We start from the raw sequence: 18,035 nt of genomic DNA, 5'->3' as shown, positions 1-18,035 counted from the left end.
AGGGAGTAAATTCCATTGCAGTTGTTGAATTTCTTTCTAAACATTAAGGCAAGGATGTCTAGCAGGCATGGGAAAATTGGATGCAAAAACAGGGCTGGAGATGTGGATTTGAGAGTCTCTCCCTTGTAAATAGTGGTAGAAGCCATGGAAGTAGATAGGTACACCCAGTGAGAATGTGTAGGAAGAAGGGCTGGAACAGACACAGCCCCAAGGAGGAGGAGGAAGGACTTGGGAGGGCTCTTGCCACAGTTATAATACTGCTCTAGGGGGAAGGTGTGGAGTGGGAAGGTGCATGTGTAGATCAGAGAGGAAAAGTACTTAATCCTTACCTGCTACTATGGCAAGTCCCACACATAATGTCCCAAGCTGCAAAATCAAGAGGTGGCAGTTACAACATGTTAAAAATACAGAGATTTTTACTCTGGTTTCTCTTCAAAACGAATAAATATTTTACTAAAAAAAAAAAAAAAAAATGGAGATTTACACAAACCCAGCTGAAAGAGTTAAAAGTAGTTCCCTCTGGGAGAGGAGAATTTTTTGAGGGAAAGAAGGAGGTGGAATCTTGGTGTTTTTCACAGCAAGCCTTGTAGAGTTCTTGACTCTTTAAATGATGATGTATAACTTTGATAAGAGCAGGGTACAGAGCACTGTGTTCCATTTGTTTCCATTTGTTCGGGTGAAACAAATCCAGTGCATGTATGCACACAAATATACATCTACACGTGAATACGTGCACATGTATGTGTGTTTTCCCGTGAATGTTCTGTCTCTGGAGAGAAATTGAAACTGGTAATAATGGTTCCTTTAGGAGAGGATAATTGGGTATTGGGGGTCAGGTATAAGAGGAGACTTTTTTTCACTGTATATTTTTGTACCTTTTGAATATTGAATCAGGTACCTATAATACCAATTTAAAATGTTTTTAATTTATAAAAGTGGAGTAATAAGGTCTTGATCAAGAGTTTAAGGTAAGATTGATAGGAGCAGGTTAAAGAAACAAGGTATGCAAGTGGGGAGTTAAAGAGAGGTGCTGGTCACACTATTAACACTGCTTATCTCATGGGCTGTGACTATTAGGCCCTCCCATTTTCTATCATGTTTATTTTGGTGACACTTTATAATTTATTGTCATTGCTTTGTCATTATAAGCGTGTATTATTTTTATAATTAGAAAAATAATAATTATAAAAACAAAGTGAAGGGTAGTTAAGGAGATCATAGGAGGTGAAGAAGTTGGGAGGCCAGGGCTTTTGGACGGTGCTTGGGGAAAACATTGAAAAAACTAAGGGTGATGGCTCAGGAGAAAGAAGATAAAAGTCACAGAGTCAGATGGTGACAGGATGAGCCTAGGGCTGTGACTGGCACTGGGGACCTGAGTTTCACCATGTATCCAGTCATTCTTCCTTTGTAAAGAGAACTCTTATCCTGTAGGTACTCAGATTTGGGCCATTTATTTCCATGCAGGGAGAAACCCCACTGCACACAGCTTGTCGGCATGGCCTGGCCAACCTTACTGCAGAGCTTCTGCAGCAAGGTGCCAACCCAAATCTGCAGACGGAAGAAGCTCTGCCTTTGCCAAAGGAGCCTGCATCCCTACCTAGCTCAGCGGACAGTGTCTGTCAGCAGACGCCACTGCACATGGCAATTGCCTATAATCATCCAGATGTGGTGTCTGTCATTCTGGAGCAGAAAGGTAGGTAGTTAGGAATACTGCCCTTCAATTTGACTTGTGGACAAGTAGTTTTGGGTAGTTAATTACAGAGTTGATGTTTCTTCTATTCTTTGCATAGCCAATTTCTTACCCAAAAAAATCTTTTTGGGTTAAACTAGATAAGCATATAGTCTGGCTCTTGACTCTATGTTTTCTTGTGTATGTTTTCAGGATGGGGCCTGCCCATTTCACCTGTTAGGTTAAGGTGCTAGATCCTTTGATTCTGCTGTCTCTTATTCTGGGGTATATTTCCAGGACATTTCAGTGTAGGTCAATCGAAGCTTTGCCTTGAGAACACTGCTGCGGCAGGTCCTCCACGAGCTAGCTGGTCAGTCCTTCATCTGTCTCTGAGCGTCTCTGGCAGGTGACCTCTGACTGAGGGGCCAGGGGAAGTCCCTGCAGTAAAGAAGGCCCACTTCCCATAGAAAGTCCTTCTCAGGTTTACTCTTTCCTATCATGAAATTTATTTTACTCTTGCCTCAATCCTTATAAGACCAGTGCTTAAACATTTTTTTTTAAAATATATTTTATTTTATTTTTTAGAGACAGGGTCTTGCTCTGTCACCCAGGCTGGAGTGCAGTAGCCCAATCCTAGTTCATCATGACCTTGAACTCCTGGGCTCAAGCAATCCTCCTGCCTCAGCCTCCCAAGTAGCTAGAATTACAGGTGCGTACCACCATGCCTGGCTAATTTTTTTTAATTTTTTGTAGAGATGAGGTCTTCCTATGTTGCCCAGGCTGGTCTTGAACTCTTGGCCTCAAGCATTTTTTTTGCCTCAGCCTTCCAAAGTTCTAGGATTATAGGCATAAGCCACTGCACCTAGCAAGGCAAGCATTTTTTAGCTTTGTGCTTCTGGAGGGAAGTGAGGTTTTAGGTAAAATGTGCCCAGAGTTTTAAGACTGTAGGAATTGTGTGTTAGGAAAACATTGTCAGGACATTGTTTTAACCCTTTTTTTTGTAATCAAGTAATTTGTATTTCCATAGTAGAGTCTTATTTTCCTTATGTGAAGAGTCATTGTTTTAAGCTTTGAAAAGATTCATTTTACCCATAAGCTTTGCTCTAAAATGTCCTATTTCTGGGCTTCTACTCACAATAAGAAGATGTATCTGTTCTTGTATAGCCAGTCAGTTTGAAACTGAGTTTTTATTCTCTTGAGTGCTTTAAATGTGATCCATGGGATAGTGAAATCAAGTGTTCTTTTCCTTTTAAAAAAAACTTAGCCAATGCTCTTCATGCCACCAACAACTTGCAAATTATTCCGGACTTCAGCCTCAAAGATTCCCGAGACCAGACTGTGTTGGGCCTGGCATTGTGGACTGGTAAGGCTAGTTGACATGTACAGACAAACAGATGTCAGAAAGGCAGGAGGGTGGGGGGAGGGTGGAGGGAGGGAGAAAAGTGGGGCTAATCATTTGGTTGTAAACATAAGCTTTCTGTTTGTATTGAGCCTATAATATTCAGTGGAAAACGGCTGGCTTTGAGAAGTTGAGGGTATGTTTGAGAAGAAGAGGGTATGTTTATTGTACAACTACAATTGTAGTTTATTGTAGAGGGTATGTTTATTGAGGAAGTGGGAAAAGCTGAGCATGCATTCAAATCAGGGCTTGGTTTGTTTTGCAGGCATGCACACAATCGCAGCCCAGCTGCTGGGCTCTGGGGCTTCCATCAATGACACCATGTCAGATGGGCAGACCTTGCTGCACATGGCCATACAGCGGCAGGATAGCAAGAGTGCACTCTTTCTTCTGGAGCATCAGGCCGATATAAACGTCAGGTAGGTTGAAACAGCACTCTCCACTGTAACACCAGGTCACACTTAGGTATTTCAAAAGCATAGCTTTGCTTTTAGGAAAAAAAAAAGGTTTTTTAATTAAATAAAGGAAGGGAAACAATGGCTCTAAGAAAGTACAAACGGAGCGTTGTAACCAAATGCAGTTAGGCGACTCATGTGATGGAGAAGGGGAACTGTGCTTTGCTCTTGTTTGAACCTTTCAGGACCAGTGCACAATATTGCACGAACCTCATTAGAAAGGACAATCCGAAATCAATTTTTAACTAGGAATTTCAGTTATAATGAAGACCATCCCAACAAATGAGCTATCAACAAAGCTTCAGAGGGGAAAAGACACAGAGTCAAATTTTTATTATGATTATATTTTCAAAAGAACTTATCTTTATCTCTAAATGACCGATTAGGGGAAAGAAGTGTTTTGTCAAGTGAATAGTTGGGGAAGCGTTTTATTAAGATGCTTTTAAAAGCAACTGTATTCCTGTAAAATGCAACCTGTTGGAATGTTGGTCATTACTGCCTAACTATAAAAGGGTAAAAAGGCGGAGGGACAGACTTATTTCCCTGAGAAAACACTAATGAATGTGAATAAGGTACTACAGTAGATTCTGGGCTCTGGAATGTCCAGGAGGCACACTTTGTCCTTTAGCTCCAGTTACAGATGTTGGTTCTGGTGTGTGTGTCCTAGCAGGACTCAGGACGGGGAGACAGCCCTTCAGCTGGCCATCAGAAACCAGCTTCCACTTGTGGTTGATGCCATATGCACCCGAGGAGCGGACATGTCCGTGCCAGATGAGAAGGGGAACCCCCCACTGTGGCTCGCACTGGCAAACAATTTGGAGGACATCGCATCCACTCTGGTGAGACAGTCACACCTTCAGACTCTGTTTATAGATGGGGATATTTTATATCAGAGATGGATTTGGTGCCTACGTAACAATCACAGGAGCAAGAAATGTGACAATTAATAAATTGGGTCAAGGACAAGCAGTTGAAAATCATGTTAAGGAAACTTGCAGTTCAACATGATCTTGGTCAGCATTTTTGTTTTTAAGCTGTCTTTACCAAGAAAGCTACCAAGAAGCAAAGGAGTGGAGGCATTTCCTAAGTAGACTTGACTTCTCGTGGGGTGGGTTAATTAGATATGGGCTGTCCTCACCATCACCATAGTGGTAAATCCCCAAATCTCAGGTTTATCTACCTTGTTCGCAGAACAGACCCCAAAAGTGGAGGTAAACCTGGAAATTCTCATTTAAGTCTCTGAAGGCCTGCATTGCGACATTAAGGCATTTTGCACCTTGAGGTTTTACCTAGTTGTTATTGAGCTTGCCTATTAATGGATCTAATGATATACATAGAGCCCAGACTTGGTAACACAAATGCTTGCCTTTGTTCAACAGTGTTTGAGAGTAACCTGTGTTTTTCTGCAGGTCAGACATGGTTGTGATGCCACGTGCTGGGGCCCAGGGCCTAGTGGGTGCCTTCAGACACTCCTGCATAGAGCCATTGATGAAAACAATGAGTCTACTGCCTGCTTCCTTATTCGCAGGTCTGAGAAGCCTCAGTATCTCTTGAAATCTTATTCAGCTTATTGCAAAGTGGCTCTTTTCTTATTTTAATCCACTTACATTCTTGACATGCCTATAACTGGCTTGACTTTCATAATTAAAAACCATCAGAGTATCACTGTTCTGTCATTTCAAGTCAGACAAGGGCCAGGCTCACTTGTGTGGGAGGAGCTTACATGTCTGGATCAAGGAATCTAAAAGCTGAGCCAGCATCCTGTTTTGGTTGCTGTATGTGCTCCTATAGTCATGTCAGACCAGTTCACACCGTGAAGCCAGAGGAGGAGACCAGATGTCCCCTGCAGGGCCCCACCAAGATGCGTGGGCCATTGCAGGCTCCACAGCCTTCTCCGTGCGTGGAATATCTGGGAGCCAGGGCTGTTTGGGAAACCTTTAGAGCATTGGTTCTCAGACTTTAAATGTGTGCACATCCCCTGGGGAGCTTTGAAAACTTCTGATGCCCAGGATGCTCCCAAGACCAATTGCAGAAGAGTCTAGGAGTGGGACCCAAGCTCTAGTATTTGAAGCTAAAGACCTAGATAGCAGACCCTGGCAGCAGCAGCTTTTTTGTTGGACTAGATGAAGCTGCTGCTATGCATTTATCAGCATGCTTATAGGCTAGGTAGAAGCATGGCCTTCCTTCTATTTCCCCATTCCTTTCAGTGGCTGTGATGTGAATAGTCCCAGACAACCAGGTGCTAACGGAGAAGGAGAGGAAGAGGCTAGAGATGGGCAGACACCTTTGCATTTGGCAGCCTCTTGGGGGCTGGAAGAGACAGTACAGTGTCTTCTGGAGTTTGGTGCCAATGTAAATGCACAGGTATGTAGTTTCTCTTTTCCAGAGAAATAGATGGTAGCCCCAGAATTATAGAAATCTCTTCTTATGTTAAGGGACCTTGCAGATTCCCTGGTCCCAGTTCTCTGCTTTACCATGAATAGGGCTGTGCTAGGACAGGTAAAGTGATTTTCTCTGAGTCATACAGCCTGTCTTGTAATTTTAATGATTTCAGGTTAAGACTTTTCTGCTCTGTGCCTTTGTCTTTACTACAGCATGAGGAAGATTTGTTTTATCTATTTTTCTTTGCTTCCTATTCCCCCCTTAGTTACAGATGCCCATTGAGTTTGGTTTAGTGCCAAATTGAGTACCGTGTTTAGGAAAATGTTCCAGTAGCACAACTGAGCACGCCTGAGTTATATTCCTTCATGCTTTTCAACGTTCTAGCCCATGAAGTCTTATATACAATGCCCTATAAGATAAGGAGTGGTATAACTTACAGCTGTGATCTAAAACAAATGTGGTTGTGCTGGACCCACTGTCACCACCGGGTCACTGGAGAGTGGTGTAACGGGGAGTGGCTTTCAGCCATTTTGTGTTTGGCCTGTTTAAAAGCTGAGTCAAACACAGGGTGGTAGTATTGATTCTGATAACCAAAATTTGATTTAAAAGTTATCCCCTTTCATGTTTTCCTTAAGTTTTATCATCTTTAATTGTACATTGAAATCTGTGCCTTGTCCCCATAGGATGCAGAAGGAAGAACGCCCATCCATGTGGCCATCAGCAACCAACATGGTGTCATCATTCAGTTGTTGATTTCTCACCCTGATATCCACTTGAATGTACGAGACAGACAAGGGCTAACCCCGTTTGCCTGTGCCATGACTTACAAGAACAACAAGGCAGCTGAGGCCATCCTAAAACGAGAGTCCGGGGCTGCCGAACAGGTTGGTGACCCCCACCCGACGTTCTCCACGTTGCCCTGAGCACAGTAGAACCTGTTACGTGGAGACTTAACATCTTCTGTATAGAGACATTTGTTTTGAAATTAGACTCTTTTTTCTTAAAATTTGGCTATTCAGATGCCCTGCCAGTGCAAGGTTAGCTTTGGCCGCTCTACTCTGTATGTCAGCCCTAGTGGTGGCATGCTTAGATGGGAGTGGAGGTAACTGGACTCTGCAGTAGGAACACCTGGGGTCTGCTCTGCTTTGGCTTGGTTAATTGCCCTAGTAATGAATGTCTTAAAAGGATTTAAAATGAACTTGAGGAGCTTCTGTTGTGATGTTGGGGCAACTTTCTGAATATTTCAGAGGAGTTAAGTTGTTACTCAACTTAGCAGGCTTGGTTGTCCTGTTCTTTGTGGTTCTTTACCAGCTGCTGAATCTGGATGGTGAATTGTTGATTGGCAACAACAGATTGGGTGGGAAGCAGCAGTAACAAGTGATCTGAGGTAGGAGCAGGGATGGGTTGTCAGGTCAGTCTTAGTGAAACTTGACTGTAGCCAGCACTTAGAATACTGCTAAGATTTATAAATAGCCATTTATTAAAGTGAAATGGAAACTTGAGACCTAAGTGAAATGAAATCCTAGCATGATTAAGATTACTGCTTGGTATTTCAGGCTTCTGCACATAAACTATCTTCAGCGTTTTTGTAAGTGTGACTAGATTGTAAAGGCGTTAACCTCACATGTTCAGTTAGTGCAGAATGTTCATGAATGAAAATAGTCATCTCACATTTCCTCTCTAGCTAATATGAAATCCTACTATTGATCAAAGCCCTTTGCAGATACGTTGCTTGTTACACTGGCACATACTGTAGACACGTGTGTGATGTAATATGTGTAGCACGGGCATCTCCCTCACTTGCACCCAAGCACTCACACTAATGGCAGCTCTTGTAACTACAGTATTTGATTTCAGTTTGATTTCAGTGAGCTCTGTCTGCCTTACATTAGTAAAGAAAACTCTGTAACTTGCTGTTGGCTGCCCCCTCATTGTGTATTGTAGCTTAGTAAAAGAGGAAACTGCACATTTCTGAAACCTTTGTTTGATTGCTCAGGGGTTAGGTTGGCATTGCAGCTGTGGTGTTAGGATGCTGAATGCTTGTTCTAGCCAAAGCTAAAGAGACTCCCAAGGCTAATCTCCTGTGCCTGTCTCTGAACATCCCAATATTTTGGTGCCTTCCTTCCTGTCCTGCAGGTTGTCTCTCTTGGCTTTTCCACATCCAGTTCCTACTGCAGGAGGATGCCAGGGCAGCTTGGATCAGTGTAGTGGTTCCCTTCCGCTGACCACGTGGATGTGACCACACACATATGGTCATGGGCACAAATGCAGAGTGGGTCTGTTGCGTGGATAGGTGGGGGTGGGGGTTAGCATTTACTGTTGGTTCTTGGGAGGGAGTTTCCTGGAACCACAGGAAGGTCTATGTCATGACTTCTCCAGTGGTCAGTGCAGCTGGCAGATGCTCAGGGGACACTCTTAAAAGGGGCCCACTAATATTTTGGTTCCCACTTGTTGCTGTAGGTGGATAACAAGGGTCGGAATTTTCTTCACGTGGCAGTTCAGAACTCCGACATTGAAAGCGTCCTGTTCCTGATCAGCGTCCAGGCTAATGTGAACTCCAGAGTCCAGGATGCTTCCAAGTTGACCCCTTTGCACCTTGCCGTCCAAGCGGGCTCAGAGATGATTGTCCGCAATTTGGTAAGTGACACAAAAACATTACTGCATGTAACACGTGGACAAAGCATGTTGTAGAATATGTGCAGAATCTCTCATCACTAGTGTTTGGCCAGATATTGTGAAAGGCGAGTGTGAATTTGGGGAGTGAGGCCAGTATGCTCAGGAAGACAGGCATGTCAAGGAGCTGCATGTCCTAAGTGCCCAGTGGACTATGTGGGCTGTAGGGTCAGGCAGGTGGCAGAAGTAGGGTGGGAGCACAAAGGGAGCAGAACTCCGCTTCCGGTGCCTGTCTGCTTTCTATCAGGCATTGAACTGGGGCATTTTTTTGGAATTATTATTATTAAAAAAGGAGGCAGCTGGCCGGGCGCGGTGGCTCACGCCTGTAATCCTAGCACTCTGGGAGGCCAAGGCGGGCAGATTGCTGGAGGTCAGGAGTTCGAGACCAGCCTGAGCAAGAGAAGACCCCGTCTCTAGTATAAATAGAAAAAAATTGGCCAACTAATATATATATAGAAAATATTAGCTGGGCATGGTGGCGCATGCCTATAGTCCCATGTCCTAAGGAGGCTGAGGCAGGAGGATTGCTTGAGCCCAGGAGTTTGAGGTTGCTGTGAGCTAGGCTGACGCCACGGCACTCACTCTAGCTTGGGCTACAAAGCGAGACTCTGTCTCAAAATAAAAAATGGGTGGGGGGAGCCAAGGGCATTTTCAGGAATGCCCAGGGTGGGCCCGTTGGCAGGCTGCCCCTCCCCAAGGGCCTGAGCATGGGGAGCCTGATGGTGGTGACAATTGGGACTTTCAAGTGAGCTGTCTCTTAATTCTCAAAACCACAGATGGTGTATGAAATTTTTACATTTTATAAAGGGGGAAATTTAGGCTCAGAAGGGCTTTTTTCTTCTGCCAAGGCTTATTCGGTGGTAGTATGGGATTTTAGTCTTTTCTGTTTGACTCCAAATCCTTCTTTTCACAGTACAACAGTAATGCCACCCAGGGAGGGGAAGGTCTGAGAAAAGATGTGGAGGCTGATGAGTGCATGTGGCATGTTTTACGTAGGAAAGTTTGGTTGAAATCTGAGTAGAGAGTTGTAGATGTGGTTGGAGAGGCAGGCAGAGACCAGAGAGTGGGGTGTCAAATTTCAAAGCAAGAACTGTGGGCAGCCTGTATCTTTTAGGGAATGGAGAAACCACTGCGTTGTTTGAGCTGAGAGAACATGGCCAAGAGCTGAGACAGGGCTCCATATCTCCTGGTCTGCTCCTCCGAGCTGGCTGTCACCAGTGCCCTCCATCAGCCCTGGGCACACACTGCAGAAGTGGCCACCAGGGTGCTTGACCAGTCTTTGGTGCCCTGGTGATTTTGTTCTTGAAAAATAATTTTTTTAAAAAAGATTTTTTTTCCCCTTTTTTTGTAGAGACAAGGTCTCAGCTGTGTTACCCAGGCTGGTCTCAAAGTCCTGGCCTCAAGTGATCCTCCCGCTTCAGCCTCCCAAAGTGCTAGGATTATAGGCATGAGCCACAGTGCTCAGCCTGAAAAACAGTTTTTAGAAAAACTTTTATGGCTTGGTATGTGTTTGAGCTGAGAGAGCATTTAAAGAAGATGCTTTCCAGCCTGAGCAAGAGTGAGACCCCATCTCTACTGAAAATAGAAAAATTAGCCAGATGTCATGGTGCGCACCTATAGTCCCAAATACTACTCGGGAGGTTGAGCCAGGAGGATCACTTGAGCCCAGGAGTTTGAGGCTGTAGTGAGCTACAGTGACACCACTGCACTCCTCTCAGGGTGACATAGTGAGACTGTCTTAAAAAAAAAAAAAAGATGCCTTGGCACTGAGTTGTACAGATGTGCGAGTGATCACCAGTGAAGACACCAGGGGAGGGAATGACAGTGAAGGATGGCATGGAGAAGGACTGAGGAGGTGGGTCTGATGGTGCCAGGCACAGACTGGTCATGGGACAAGCAGCCAAGGGGGTGGAGAAGAGCCTTGGAGTTGTAGGGAATCAGGCCTCATGTTCCTCAGTCTTTCTGCTTCCTGAGAGCCTAGGGAGGTTTGAGGTCATTTATCAAGTTCATGCTCCTGCCTTACTAAGGCCTGATCTCACAAGTGATAGAAGTGCCTAGAAACAGCTGATCTTCCAACTAATGTCCATGTGTTCCTTCCTCTTTAAACTGGGGCAGCATGATGTTTGAACCTGTTCACACTGACACAATGCCTTAGAATCTCCTTCCCCCTAGTTAGCCAACATTGGGGTTAGCTACGATGCCTAGAACAGCACTAGTGACCCTGACTGTCCCTCTATGGTATCTGCTGTCTGGCGTGTCCCATATCCACTGACGATACGTCTCATCTATGAGTAACTTGAGTGGGTGCACAGAGTTCTGGGGAGGCTGGGACTCAGAAGTTAGGGCCAGAACCAGAGCAACTGACCAGTGCTTAGATTCTCCCAGCGGCAGTGTTTGCACACACAGATGGAGGAACGAGGGGTAGCCTCAAGCCTCAGAGAGGCAAACTGGGCTGTGACTAAACTACAGAGTATTTTCTGTTAACAGCAGCTGTCTTTGAAACTATCAGAAAGAGGTCAGTGAATGAACTTTAAATATTAAATGAATAAACAAGATATTATTTATTTATTTATTTTCAAATCATTTTATCTTTAATAACCTTAACCTGGCATGTGAAAAATGTGGAAAAAGAAAAAAGAGTCAAACTTGTTCCCTTTCTGGGGGATGCTACCATGACTGCCTCACACAAGCATGATCAAAGGCCATGATGAGACTGGATTCCAAAGAGCATGGCTGGTAAAATGACTTCATGGCTCACAGACTGAACAGTTTGGTTAAGGAGTTTCCGAGCACAAGAAACGTGAAATTTAAGGGACCCTCAGAGGACAGGGCGTGGTTGCTGGGTCATGAGCACCTTGAAGCGTTTCTTGATGGTGATGCGGTGTCGCGAGTATTTGTCCTCTGGGGGAACCGAGCCAGGTGGGCTGAGCAGGTCTGTTGTCCCATCGGGTCAAATTTCTTCAGCGTATAGACCTGCTCTCCCTGGTCATTGAGGTAATACTGGAGAAACATGACCACACTTTGCCAGAGCTTCCAAATCCGGCAGCAGCTCCATCTCACAAGATATTATTTAAAGGTCCTTCCTGCCTTTGATTCTGTATTTCCTTGTGTTCTTTCTTTTAAAAAAATAATATAAAAATAGTATGTGCTCATTGTGGAAAAATTTAAAGCACAGAAGGATATAAAACAGATAGCATCTCCCTTTCATTCTCAACTCTCCTCTGAGTTTGGTATATATGCTTTTAAACACCTTCAGAATGTGTGTATGTTTGTGTATGTGTGTGCATGTGTATGTGTACACATGGCTCTTTATTTCCAGATGGAATCATACTGTCTTCTAACTTGCAGGGTTTTAAAAACTTATATCATTGACATTTTCCATATTAATCCATAAATATCATCTTAAAGGCTACCTGTTCTATTGTTGCATATATTATAATTTTTATACACAAACCCTTTTTGCCATCAGGTTTTACTGGTACAAGCAGTGGACATCCTTACGTAGTACAGTGAACATCACTACAGTCCTGGGCAGGTCTCATATGCTAAAGTTTTAGAAGTAGAATTTCTGTGTCCCAAGGAATGTCTGTTTAACATTTTTTTCCCGAGCCTGGGATAGAGTGCAGTGACATCATCATAGCTCACTGCAGCCTTAAACTCCTGGGCTCAAGCAATCCGCCTGCCTTGGTCTCCTGTGTATTTGGGACTACAGACGCATGCCATGACACCTGGCTAATTTTTGTATTTTTTATCGAGACAGGGTCTGACTATATTGTGCAAGCTGGTCTCAAATCGCTGATCTCAAGTGGTCCTCCCGCCTCAGCTTCCTATAGTGCTAGGATTATAGGCTTGAGCCACCACACCTGGCCTTGTTTAACGTTTTGATGGATAGTTGCTGGTTTCTGCTCGCCAGTAGTGTGTGTGAGGCCCTCATGCTCCAGCTTTGCCATTAGGGCAGACTGTCAGTCTCTGTGGATATCAAAAGACATACGGGTTTGCCCCCTTAAGTGGGACCTTGATTGTGGTAGAGAGGCTGCTCATATAATCAACTTCAACAGCTTCTTGCAGGAGCCAAAGTGAATGAATTAACCAAGCATCGCCAGACTGCCCTCCATCTCGCTGCTCAGCAGGACCTGCCTACCATCTGCTCAGTCCTCCTGGAGAATGGAGTGGACTTTGCTGCTGTGGATGAGAATGGAAATAATGGTAATTCCTAGTCATTCCTCTGTGGCCAGCGCTGGGTGCCTCGAGCAGTCCCCTCATTCTAGGTGGAGGTGCACTGCGTCCTTGGGTCTGTTCCCCCTTGGGGGAGGTTGGCTTTTATAGGAGCAGAGCTGTGGCAGAATGTGCTCTGGGCAGGGCATCAGGCCTTGGGCAGCCTCCTCATCTGATTGGTAGCCCTGGAAGCCTAAAGTGGCTTCTTGGGAAACTATTCGATCTCACCTTTAGATAACTGCTGAAACAGAAGGCAGAGGCTCATGAGATTACATTTGTGACTCCTTGTTGGGGCAGAGAAGACCGGAAAGGATGGCTTGGTGCGTGGCTAGTCGCTAGTGTGGCTGGGTCCCATTTACAGGGAGGTTTTCGAGGGTGAGGAGGATTGAGATTTTTCTCTGTGTGCCCCTGGGCTTGCACAGTAAAAGGATTTACTCCCCAGCTCTTCATCTCGCTGTCATGCATGGTCGGCTCAACAACATCCGGGTTCTCCTGACAGAGTGCACAGTGGACGCTGAAGCTTTTAATCTGAGGTGAGTGTGTGTGGTCAAAGCAGGGACCAGGGCTCTTTGGCACCTGGCCTGCCACTGAGAGCTAGTAGTGCCTCCCATCGTCTCTCAGGTGTACACTGCAGAACTGGCTACCGGGGCACTTGAACAGTTTTTGGTCCCCTGGCATTTTTGTTTTTATAAAAATTCCTTTTTAGGTTGGGCATGGTGGCTCACACCTGTAATCCTAGCACATTGGGAGGCCAAGGCGGAGGATTGCTTGAGACCAAGGGTTCAAGATCAGCCTGAGCAAGAACGAGACCCCGTCTCTATAAAAAAATAGAAAAATTAGCTGGGCATGGTGGCAGGTACCTGTAGTCCCAGCTGCTTAGGAGGATCACTTGAGCCCAGGAGTTGGAGGTTGCCGTGAGCTATGATGACACCACTTGCACTCTAGCCTGGGCAACAGAGTGAGACCCTTTGAACTACTTTTGAAACCCAAAAGAACTACTTTTTAGAAAAACTTTTGTGACCTGTTAAGTCTTCTTTAGGTTATCCAGGATTGCAGAGTTCAGAAAATTCCCTTTCTTTTGTGTATGATGGCCTTGGCATATACATAGCTCACTTTTCCGACTTGCTTTATCAGGGGTCAGTCACCACTGCATATTTTGGGACAGTATGGCAAAGAGAATGCAGCGGCCATCTTTGAACTCTTCTTAGAATGCATGCCCGAGTATCCTTTAGATAAACCAGATGCAGAAGGCAACACAGGTATGTAATAAAGTGTTTGTGTGTCCTATCTCTCTTACACACCTTGCTTTCTGGAAAAACAAAAGCCCAGGCACTCATGTCATTATCTGAGGGCATTCAGCTTAAGGCATTTTGGCTGGGCTCTCTTAACCATCTGCCACAAAACCCCGTGGTATAATTCTGAGTGTCATTTAGGCATAATCACATCTGAAGTATATCTAGTGCTACAGAGTCATACCCGTGTCTGAACAGTCTGCCTACTTGTTTTTATTTCCCTTTTATCTGGCCAACCATGGCCCTACCCAAGCTCCTAAATTCCAACAGAGATATAAAATGTAAGTACCTCACAGGCTTCAGAAGGAGGAAATGTGCTACAGTAAGTGTTGACATGCTTTGAAAAAGTGGCAAATTATATACAGATACATGGGACACCTTATCAAGAGTATTAATAAATAGCCCTCTCCTGTGGTTTGCTGTAGCTACCCACTATCACTGTGTTCATTTGTGTAGCTTTCAGAGCTTTTTGACCTATTTTTGCATTCATTTTCATGTTGAATTCTCACAACAGTCCCATAAGTAAGCAAAATACATAGATGTAGCCCCATTTTTCAGGTAAGGAAATAAAGACTCAAGGAAAACCAGAATGAAAACCAGATCTCTCATCCCAGCACAGAGCTCTCCGAGCACCTTTGTGGCTGCTGCATTCCCATTTAGGCACCTTTATGCCGGAGCTTCTGTGGCCTGGGAAGAGGTCTTGGCCTTGACACATGAATGTGCTTTTTAAGCTGGCAGTGATGGATCTGAGTTTCAGAGGAGTCAGGCCCTGGGGGTGAGCTGCTAGACCCACCACATACTCACTGGGGGTCACTGCCAGGAGCGGGTGAGCAGGCAGGCACGGAGGGGCATGATGTCTAGGCTTCCGATCTACAGAGACCTGGGTTCACATGCCTAGCTCTGTCCTGTCCTAGCATGGTGACTAGGTAAATTTTCTCCCCTCTCTATGCCTTTTCCTCATTCAATAATAAAAATAATAACCCTCATCTTACTGGATCGTTGTGAGAGTTAAATGAAAGAATTTAAATAAATTGTCTGGTAAAGGTAAGTGAAGAGGAGCTGCTGTTAGCTGTAATTGTTGGTGGGGAAGACCAGCAGGATGGCCTGGCCAGAGCCTGGATTCCACTGGGTCTGCCCCTGCAGAGAGGAGAGGCTCCATGGGACAGAAGAACTTTCTGGAGTATATTCCCCATGCTGATATTTTTTTTTTCTCCATGTGTATACAACTCACAGGTCTTTAGACGCAGTTACATTGTGTGAAAAGATCTTTGGTCTCTCTTAAAACCATTGTTTCATGCCAGAGGAAGGCAATTGAGACAACAGTATGCTTTCCTTCAGTGTTGGATCCCTACCTACCTGTATTACCTCACTTCTGTTGTAGCCAGAGCTCTACATGGGAAAGACTGTGTCTCTGGAATCCTTCTTGTGGCCAGATCCTTTATTGCAAGGGGCTGCCGATTCTTGATGGAGGTCTTTTCTGGGGCCCCTGTGTGTCTGTGGGGACTTTCCAAACACATGTCCTGTCAGGAATCTGTCCTGCCCTCAGCTGTCCTCTGCCCACCCTTTGGCAGTGCCAGGCTGGGGCCAGGTGGGAAGTAGCCCTACCTGTGTTTTTGTTTTCCAGTGCTGCTGTTAGCATACATGAAGGGGAATGCCAACTTGTGCCGCGCCATTGTCCGATCTGGGGCTCGCCTTGGGGTGAATAATAACCAAGGCATCAACATTTTCAACTACCAGGTTGCCACCAAGCAACTTCTGTTTAGATTATTAGGTGAGTGGCCTACTTTTCGCTCTTTCAACGCAAGCATTGTTACGATGTGGATTATCTAGATGTATTTATGATCTTTAAGTCTTATAATGACTTACTGTACTGTCTGAACCAGTAGTTTCCAAGCATCATACAGGACTATTTCTGTGAGTGGTATGAAGGGCCTTAGAGCAGTGTTGGGAGGGTCACTGTTAGCAGTCTCTTTTCAACATGCCCCGCCTTGGAGCCCCTGTCAGGTTCCTACTTGTCCTGAACCTTCCAGAAATCCACAAGCTCCAGGCAAGTCACCTTCCCTTGTCTCCTGGCTGTTAGGCTGATTCAGATCCCCTATAGTGTTCAAAATGGCCTTCCCCACTTATTCTTCCTTCTCTGTGTTCCCTTTGTGAAGAGAAGTACTTCACTCTTCATAATTTCACATTTGCAAGTCTGTATTCTTCCCCACTGAGGTGGCGGAAAGAGTGAGGATGCCTTGAGTGCCTGCGTGTGCCTGTGCTGTCATCACCCACGGTGGAGACGGACGGGCAGAGAAACAAGCTCAAAAATTCTTGGTAGCTATGTGATCTCGGCGTAGGTAGCTTGCCTAAGGTCACAAAGCTGGTTTTGGGCAGAGCCAGCATTAAAGCATTGTTTGTGGTGTCTAGTCTACTTTAATTTTCCCTATGCCATGCACTTGTTTAGTTTCTTTTTTTTTTCAGACAGAGTCTCGCTTTGTTGCCCAGGCTAGAGTGAGTGCTGTGGCATCAGCCTAGCTCACAGCAACCTCAAACTCCTGGGCTCAAGCAGTCCTCCTGCCTCAACCCTCCCAAGTAGCTGGGACTACAGGCATGTGCCACCATGCCCAGCTAATTTTTTCTGTATATTTTAGTTGGCCAATTAATTTCTATTTTTAGTAGAGACAGAGTCTTGCTCTTGCTCAGGTTGGTTTCGAACTCCTGACCTTGAGCAATCTACCTGCCTCGGCCTCACAGAATGCTAGGATTACAGGCGTGAGCCATCGTGCCTGGCCTAATTTTTTTTCTTTTTTATAATTTTTTTCAATACATGATGAGATTTAAGGTCAGCCTTGTAAGAGCTCGCACTGCTCCCATTGTAGTGCTGATGTGAAGAAGGTGCTTGGAAGTGGCTGGGAAGTGACTGATTTGTGTGCTGCTCCCTCCCCATGAGCTCGGTCTACTTCTCTATATGGAGCTGTCAGAACAGTGCCTGGCAGAGTCAGAGTTCAGTAAATAAGTCCTGGTGATTGTTGTTCTTGTCTACACTGATAATTCCCAATCTAAATGTGAAGGCTGAGCTCTATAAAAAAGAGCTCTAGTTCTTTTTTGTAGGGCTGTTCTCTGCCGGTGGTCTCACCACAGACTGAGGCACTCCATCCAGAAGCCTTTGTCTCACTCCTGCTCCCTGCCACCTTCTCATATCCCACACTTCTGTTCAGTCACCAAATCTGACACATTCTGCTTCCTCAGTGTGCCTTGTTTTGGTCCATCCTCTATGTTGCCCTTACCATTTGTCCCTGGCCAGCATTTCTAGCTGTGTGGTCTCTGCTCCCTCCCCACCATCCCTTACCCTACCCAGCCCTCCCCGACTGCATGTACTTCCCCCACAGACACTGCACGACCTTAACACTATTGCCTTTCCCCCCAGTCAGTCTAGCAAATACTGATTCTCCATGGTCTCGTCTGTGAAGCTTTTCCTGAGCCAGTTAGAATATATTGCTCCTTCATCCTCATGGCACGCCGCAGTGTGCTGCTGTATTGGCTGGTCTGTTTCCCTGCTCCTTCTAAACTCCAAGTTATGCCTGGCACAGTCTCTGACAGGAACTAGTCTTACCCTGCGTGTCTTACAGATATGCTGTCTAAGGAGCCTCCGTGGTGTGACGGCTCCAACTGCTACGAGTGCACTGCCAAGTTTGGAGTCACAACTCGCAAACATCACTGGTAAGACCCCCATCAGCACTTGCCAGAGGAGTCAGGGGACTTCTGCTCGTGTTATTGCTTCTCCCCTTTTCTACGATAAGCCATGAGCCTGCCAGGGCCCTGCAGTCTTCTGGGCAAACCTTGACCAAATGGAGGGGTGAAATGACAGGACTGAGCAGACCCAAGGGTCCTACTGAGGAATAGATATGCAAGAAGCACACGGACTGGTGGCTCTCCTGGTGGAAGCCGAGGGCGCACAGCTCCGAGGC

The 18,035-nt window shown here is 45.4% G+C and overlaps 1 protein-coding gene and 1 pseudogene across 5 annotated transcripts in view; one reads left to right on the top strand and one right to left on the bottom strand.

Moving 5' to 3' along the window:
* The window catches only part of ANKFY1 (ankyrin repeat and FYVE domain containing 1), a 92,281-nt gene that overhangs the window by 69,804 nt on the left and 4,442 nt on the right, over positions 1-18,035 (top strand). For 3 of the 5 annotated variants that reach the window (XM_012779192.3, XM_075994228.1, XM_075994229.1), the window contains 13 exons: positions 1,465-1,693; positions 2,934-3,032; positions 3,334-3,487; positions 4,191-4,362; positions 4,933-5,051; positions 5,731-5,887; positions 6,589-6,789; positions 8,366-8,542; positions 12,637-12,784; positions 13,236-13,326; positions 13,928-14,052; positions 15,710-15,856; positions 17,697-17,787. In XM_012779192.3, the coding sequence (XP_012634646.2) occupies positions 1,465-1,693; positions 2,934-3,032; positions 3,334-3,487; positions 4,191-4,362; positions 4,933-5,051; positions 5,731-5,887; positions 6,589-6,789; positions 8,366-8,542; positions 12,637-12,784; positions 13,236-13,326; positions 13,928-14,052; positions 15,710-15,856; positions 17,697-17,787 (1,910 nt within the window). Of the gene's footprint in view, positions 1-1,464; positions 1,694-2,933; positions 3,033-3,333; positions 3,488-4,190; positions 4,363-4,932; positions 5,052-5,730; positions 5,888-6,588; positions 6,790-8,365; positions 8,543-12,636; positions 12,785-13,027; positions 13,114-13,235; positions 13,327-13,927; positions 14,053-15,709; positions 15,857-17,696; positions 17,788-18,035 lie in introns of those variants that run through there. The other 2 variants (XM_020280924.2, XM_075994230.1) reach the window with 2 other exon arrangements.
* LOC105879158 (H/ACA ribonucleoprotein complex subunit 3 pseudogene) lies at positions 9,989-12,641 on the bottom strand (annotated as a pseudogene).

The sequence above is a fragment of the Microcebus murinus genome, chromosome 18 (assembly GCF_040939455.1).
Source record: "Microcebus murinus isolate Inina chromosome 18, M.murinus_Inina_mat1.0, whole genome shotgun sequence".
NCBI lineage: Eukaryota > Metazoa > Chordata > Mammalia > Primates > Cheirogaleidae > Microcebus > Microcebus murinus.
Note: the sequence above shows the minus strand (reverse complement) of the source record. Positions and strands in the feature narration are given on the sequence as shown.